Source organism: Protobothrops mucrosquamatus, unplaced genomic scaffold, assembly GCF_001527695.2.
Source record: "Protobothrops mucrosquamatus isolate PMUCROS unplaced genomic scaffold, P.Mucros_1.0 scaffold569, whole genome shotgun sequence".
Lineage (NCBI taxonomy): Eukaryota > Metazoa > Chordata > Lepidosauria > Squamata > Viperidae > Protobothrops > Protobothrops mucrosquamatus.
This window is the reverse complement of record NW_015386871.1, coordinates 708525-715708: the sequence shown is the minus strand read 5'-3', so window position 1 is coordinate 715708 and position 7184 is coordinate 708525. Positions and strand designations below refer to the sequence as shown.

Genomic DNA, 7184 nt, shown 5'->3' with positions numbered 1-7184 from the left:
TTTTAACTAGCAACTTGAATGAGGCAGTTTAGGAGATGGTCTGAAAACTCTTGGAATATCTATTGTTTGCTTCTCTTGCAGAGACATAAAGAATACATGAAGATGTTGAAGGAGAGAGAAGAAGCCTTAGGTAAGTATCCTATTTGAAGATGTAACCTAGCCTGGAATCCCATAATGAATAAGATGACAACTTAGAGAACAAAAGACTGTTTCATACAATTTGTCTAAAATGAGGGTAAATAAATATGAATCATGAGTCAAACCATATCTTCATTATGAGTTTTGAAACATTTGATCTCTTTAATGAATTAGTTTTTCTACTCTATAGTCTTTAGCACACTTTTACTAAGTGTTATTTTCTACACTACTCAGTGTGACTATGTTTAGGCCACTGCTGTTAATCACAAACAGTTGGAGGGAGGTTTAGTGTTGATTTTTTTGTTGTTGTTGTTGCACTGTATAAGCTTTCAGTCTTTAGAAGAATGATTACCGTATGGACTTTCTGCTGATCTGAGGTGGTGTTTTATGAATTTGTCTAGAAAAGCGATGGGATGAAGAAATAATTATAAACTTATAGGGATAAAAAGTCACTAAATTTGTTTAAACTTGTAGTGATGAAGATTGGAAGACATTTTACTATATTCCTATCTTTTTTCTTTTTCCTATTTACTCTTTCTCTGCTCATTAAGTAGATTTGTATTATAATCAAATTCATAGAATATATATATATATAAAATGAAAGATATTTTCGTGGTATCTGACTCAAATGAAAAGATAGAGAAGGTTGTCAAGATCTGGTTAAAGATACGTATGGAGTTCTTTTTTGATACTTGAAGCTTGACCATTGGTGGAATTGTGTAGTAAATAGTGATGATAATGTAGCAAATACAGATAACAAAAGAACCTACTTCAAGGATTATTTTCATGTTTCATTTCTTAAAATATTCCTGTTTAAAGTTATGGAGATGAAGACATTAATTGTTGTTCAACCCACATATGTAAAGAAACAATAGAATGTAATGGTAGCAGGGCTGAAAGGTCTAAGCTTAAAGAATTCCTTCCATAAGGTTTTCATTTAGAACAGGGGTCCCCAAACTGTGGGCCGTGGCCTATTCGCAACCAGGACGTGAGTGGCTGGCTGATGCGTGTGCATGCATGCACACATGCATTGCAAGCATTTGGGGCCTCACTTATGCAAGCATAATGTGTGCTCTTGGCCCCACTCACGTGAGCAACAGGTGCTCATACATGAGTGTGCGTGCGCAGTCGCCTGCCCCTCCCACAAAACCATCCGGAGAAAGGGGGGAGGGGGACGAGGTTCCTAAATCTTGTATCTACGGTAAGAAGTTGTCTAACTAACTTCTTTGACGGAAACGTGTTCTTTAATACCGACAATAAAGTAGAAGAGTCTCCTTCGACTACTTAACCTTGTAGATCACTGTAGAGCTTGTCTTAGCTACTCGATACTAGTGGGTTTAGTATGACAGTGACATACTACCATCAGTGACCTGGACCTTTCTGGTGATCGTGTGCTGGGGCTAAATGAGGTAATATATCTGTTTTATTAACTTGTTTATTCACTTGTTAATTTAACAAAAAATATTTATACTGTATGTATTTTTTATATGGCTGCCTAACTCACAAATTCAACTGGTTGGCTAACATAGGTGTTAAAGGCAGACAAATGAACAACAATAGGAGGGCCACAGCATGCAATATAAACTAGAGTAGAATAGAATTCTTTATTGGCCAAGTGTGATTGGACACACAAGGAATTTGTCTCCGGTGCATAAGCTCTCAGTGTACATACGAGTAATAGTGATAATCATGATCATATACAACATGAAAATACATTAATCATAAATCGTGAAATACAACACTTCATCATAAATTATAAGATGCAACACTTAGTGATAGTCATAGAGTACTAGCTAAGCAAACAACATAAATCATACTAGGATACTAAAAAAACAATATAAATTGTAAGATACAAGCAGCAAAGTTATAGTCAGAAGGATAGGTAATAGGAAAGATGAGTATCATAGTGATACAGCTTTACTAACTATTTTGACAGTGTAGGAATTAGTTGTTAAGCAGAGTGACGGCATGGGGGAAAAAACTGTCCTTATGTCTAGTTGTTCTGGTGTGCAATGCCCTATAGCAGTGATGGCGAACCTTTTAGAGACCGAGTGCCCAACCCCCCCCACCCCCGCTCCGCCTCCCGCCCTGCTGGCTCCGCCCCCACCTGCCCCCTGCCCCGCCCACCTGCAGGGACACGCACCGCCTCCACAGCTGGCTCAGGAATTCTGGGAGTTGAAGTCCACGAGTCATAAAAGAGCCAAGGTTGCCTACCCCTGCTCTAGCCGGTGATATTTTTAAGAGTTTTCCACATATTTGCTAGTTCATTTGTTGAGAACTGACTCCCTAGCTTTTCAGAGTAGCTTCTTTTTGCTGCTCTGATCTCCCTTGTTAATACATTTCTGGCCTGATTGTACAGCATTCTATCTTTTTTTCCCTGTAGGCTTCCTCTTTGGCACGACATAGTTGCTTGAGTTTAGCTGTGAACCAGGGCTTATTGTTACTGTATACTGTATTGGCAAGTTCCTGGTTGACACACATAGGTTTTCACAAAAACTAACATATGATGTTACAGTGTCTGTGAGTTCATCCAAGTCTGCAGAGATATCTTCAAAAACTTTCCAATCAGTGCAGTCAAAGCAAGCCTGTAGCTTCAGCTTTGCCTCCTCAGTCTAAGACTTCACTGATTTAATTGTTGGTTTTGGGGTTTTAAGCCTTTGTCTATAAACATGTACACGGTGGATCATACAGTGATCAGAGTGTCCCACAGCTGCTCGTGGTTAAGACCGATAAGCATCTTTTAGTGTTGTGTAGCAGTGGTCTAATGTATTCTTGCCTCTAGTGAGACAGTTGAAGCACTGGAAGTATTTTGGTAGCTCTTGACTTAAGTTAGCACTATTGATACCTAACACAATGAGGAGTGAATCAGGATGTTTTTCTTCAACCCACATAATCAGTCCGCTAGAGTTCGTAATGCATTGTTTACATAAGCTTGTGGCGAAATGTACACAGCAATTAGTAGAAATGAGGAAAACTCTCGTGGAGAATAAAATGGTTTGCAATTGATCATTAATGTCTCTAAGTCCACATCACAGAATTTCTTTAGTATAGTTACATTTTTGAACCATCGGTTGATATAAAAGCAGAGACCCCCCCTCCCTTCTTTTTATCGGATGTTTCTGCAATTCTCTCTGCCCTCTGTATCTGAAACCCTGGGATATGCAAGCCTCTCTCATCAATTAAGCCAGGTTTCAGTGAAGCAGAGGGCTGCTGAGTTGTAAAAATCAGAGGTGATCTGATGGCACAAAAACATAACATCTCAATATCCTAAACCTTTTTTTTTCAACAAGCTCATCCAACATCTTAATTGGGGTGTACATGTGTGTCAAGTTTTTAAGTCTTACAGATATTCAGCGCTTTCCAGATCTCGGGGGACCTGCTATTCCAAAGCGTAGGAATGTGTGCCTCATATATCCTTTAAGTAGCGTTGTTTCTTTTTTGAAGGGACTCAAAGCACTCTCTTTCTGTTGGATTTTGTGGAATGGGCAGCTATCCGTAATAGGTGGTTCCTCAAATAACCCAACATTGAGCCATAAACGGCTTTATCAACGAAAGCCAGGATTTTGAATTGCATCCAGAAGCTGATAAGTGAGTGCTTATGTAGTGGTTATGTAGTAATCATGATCATGGTACATCTGGATTGCCAATGTTAGACCCATATACAGTGTGTAAGACTAGTCTATTTGGGAGGTACCATGGGTCCAGCAGGATTTTCAGATTGCTTAGCAATTCTGCCTAGGGAGTGCTATCCCATCCAGAGTGAGGTGTGGGGAGAGAGAGTAAACAAGCCCACAGCTACTCAGTTTTGTTTGGGTTAAGCCAAAGCTTTTTCCTCCCCCATTTAAACCCCTAAGGCCACCAGACACAGAGAATCTGAAGGCACTGTTTGGTCAGCTTAGAATAGAGATGGAAACATACGTACCATTAGCATACTGACTAATGATACTTAACCCCATGGCAATGGATAAGCTCACTCAGAGATGTGTTGGAAAGTAACTTGATTTTAAGTTTCTAATCCAGACTGCCATCAGGAATCAACATTAACTGGGAGGCACAAAAATAAAATGTGAAAAAGGGGCCTGGAAGAAGAACCCAAAATTGGCCGGCATCCCTCAGTGAGGAGTATGGCTCAGTGGGTATTAATCTGTGATCTCCACAGCCATAGTCTGACAGTCTAATCACGATTCTACACATTTCTCACATACATGTATTTGTGCAACTAAATATACGAGATCTTAGTACTTTAGTATGAATGTAATGCCATTTGAGCTGTTATTCTCAAAGTTTATGGAAGGGAATAGTTTGCCTGAATCCAACTAGAAACCAAATTCTGAACCATATTTTATGGATTACAGTTCACTACAGTGCTAAATGATGGATGCTAAGTTTTGGTTCTACACGTTTGGTCTTGGTGTTGATAGCTACTATTCTTTAAAGTGTTAACATTTAATTTGAAATGTTAATATTTTGCTTAGAAAATCAAATCGTGTTTCTAGTTGCATGTCTAGATTTCATTGTGGGGTTCATTATTTGCTCACGTGCCTTCTTTTTAGAAAGAAAATACTGACCTGGAAGCAGAAGACACCTTGAATACATGTACATTGCCTAAGAAAGCTAGAGATCCTCTTCTGTCTGAGAGGTATTACAATTGTGTGACTTACTTTTAATTACCGAATCATTCAGAATGTCCCATCTGTTCTCCCAAGATTTGCTTAGAGATTATTCTAACATTGAGTGGAGAGTAAACTCCATTGAATTTAAAGGAGTTTTGTTCTGAGTAGACAGATATGGGATATGCTGTCAACTTATGTTAGAAAGAAATAGTAGAAGTAAGTATGATACAGTCAGGGGGAAGCGGGCATAGAGTGAAAGTGTTATTTATGTAAAGATATTACTGGCTGAGTTAGGAAGAAATGTGACTGAAGAATCTTCTCTCTGCTGGTTCTCTCTTATGGTATTCTTTCCTTAGAAAGTATACTAATACTCCTACCCCTAACCTTTTGCCTGTGTAAATATATTTTTCCCACCCGGCAAATGAGTTAGTTTTTTAGTCTTTTTAAATACGTTGGGATTTTTTTTTTTACAGTTCTAATTCTCCCTCTAGTTCTAAATTTATTGCTGCAGAGTTTATTTTCTCAGTATGAATTGATTTGTTATCTCTCAATAATGCTGCATTTTGTATTGTTTTGTTTAACTTTTATAATCTGCCCAGAGAAATTCAGATGTACAGTTTTTTTAAGGCATGTAAAAATAAAATATGAGAAGAGGACTGGCAATTCTATAAATAAGAGGAACATTCAAGTCAGAATTATTCCAAGGAGACTATTTTTTTTTCTTATCTGTTTACTGTCTATCTTTAGAGCTCAGAATTGTCTTTAAATATTTAAAAGATCCTAAAGCTGGCTGGACATACATAGCTCTGAGCTGTGTTTATAATCATGATTTCTTGAATAAACCACTATAATGCCCTTGACTAATGACTATTTCATTTTATGTCTGTTCAAAGCTCCAATGGCTTCAGAAAAAGTCACAACCTATACTTGCACATATGGCCATAGCACCATCTCCAGAGTCGTGTTATCACAGTTCAGGAGCTTGGCAGTCAGTTCATATTTATGACCGGTTGCAGCATCCTGTGGCACATTAATCATGATTTGCAACCTTTTTTTGCTAATTTCCAGCAAAAAAAATGCCCATTGAGAAAGCTGGATTTGCTTAACAACTGTGGTGATTTGTTTAACAACTGCTTAAAAATTGTTGTAAAATCAGATCCAATTTGACTTGTAACCTCAACTTACGACAGAAATTCCAGTTCCAATTGTAATTGTAACTCAAACCACAGCAGCTATGTTGACATAGCATATAAGGCCCCAAACCAGCCACAATAGTATATAGGGGCTTTTCCCCCATGCAATGAGATCTTTGAGGAATTGAAGTCCAGCATATCATCCTATGGATGAAGTTTAGTGCAATGGAGAAAACCAGCGGCATAGTCCTATCAGGTGTTCCATGTTGCCTAGATCAGTTATTACAAGAAGGTCTTATGGATCTTTCCTGGTGCCTCAATGCCCTTGATAACATTAAGTCTCGCGTCTAGGCAGCTTGAGACCCAGAACTCATTAATGTTACCAATCAAGTTGTATAATGAATATCCTCAATAGAGGAGAAAGACAAGCATCACAAGGAGAAAGCAAGGAACATAGGTAAGGGTGAATAAACCTGAGAACTAAAAGCTGGCTTGTATTTTTTAAAACTAAGAAACAATCATTATTTTCTTCTCCTATCAACAGAATTTCTTCCCTCACTGCTTCTCTGCATTCCCGTAGTCAGAAAAAGAGGAAAAGAAAACAGATCAACCACAAACAAGGAGTAAAGAACAGAGGCCAAAAGATAACAGGACGAACAAGCAAGACCCAGCGCCGGAAAATGACAGGCAAAAGGAGACATGTCCAAGACTGAAAGGCTGACTTGGACCGTTAAACTGCTAATTGGCTTGGAGAACACAGTCTTCTGCTCAGGATTGCAGAAGAGAGGTGATAGTTGGTATTCCAGGAACTAAGAAATGTTGAGCCTGTACAAGCAAGACTAATCTTGGTTTGTGTAGGTCTCCTGCTGGGAAAGACCTCTCTCATTACCTTCCCTTATTTCGGTGGACAAAGACTTTTTTTTTCAGAGATAAATTAAATCCCTGATTAATATCATGTTTCCCAAGATTGGGGAAGGCCACATTTATAATTGTATTCTGGTTCTTATCTCCATACAATATCATTTCATGTATTGGATTCAGAAATAAAAACAGGTATAAAAGAGTAGCCATGGACAACCAGGTGTTCTCAACTTGTTGGGACAAACACCCAAATATTGTGCAACACATCTGTCAAGTATCAAGTTGGGTAAGGCTGGCACAGATAATAGCAATATTTTCTTCTTGCACATTTTTTTTACTATTATTCATGTTAATTCTCATCTCTTGATGAGGAAACATATTTGTCATAAATTTTTGTGACATTTTCAAACAATTACACCACTACTCATAAACAAGCATT

The 7184-nt window shown here is 38.2% G+C and overlaps 1 protein-coding gene across 1 annotated transcript in view; it reads left to right on the top strand.

Annotated features, from left to right (window-relative positions):
- The window catches only part of NOL12 (nucleolar protein 12), a gene marked incomplete in the record, with an annotated part of 12097 nt that extends 5157 nt beyond the window's left edge, over nt 1–6940 (top strand). Inside the window, 3 exon segments of the mRNA XM_015817288.1 lie at nt 1493–1547; nt 4692–4777; nt 6429–6940. Of these exon segments, the coding sequence (XP_015672774.1) occupies nt 1493–1547; nt 4692–4777; nt 6429–6597 (310 nt within the window).
- Between the last annotated feature and the right edge of the window lie 244 nt (nt 6941–7184).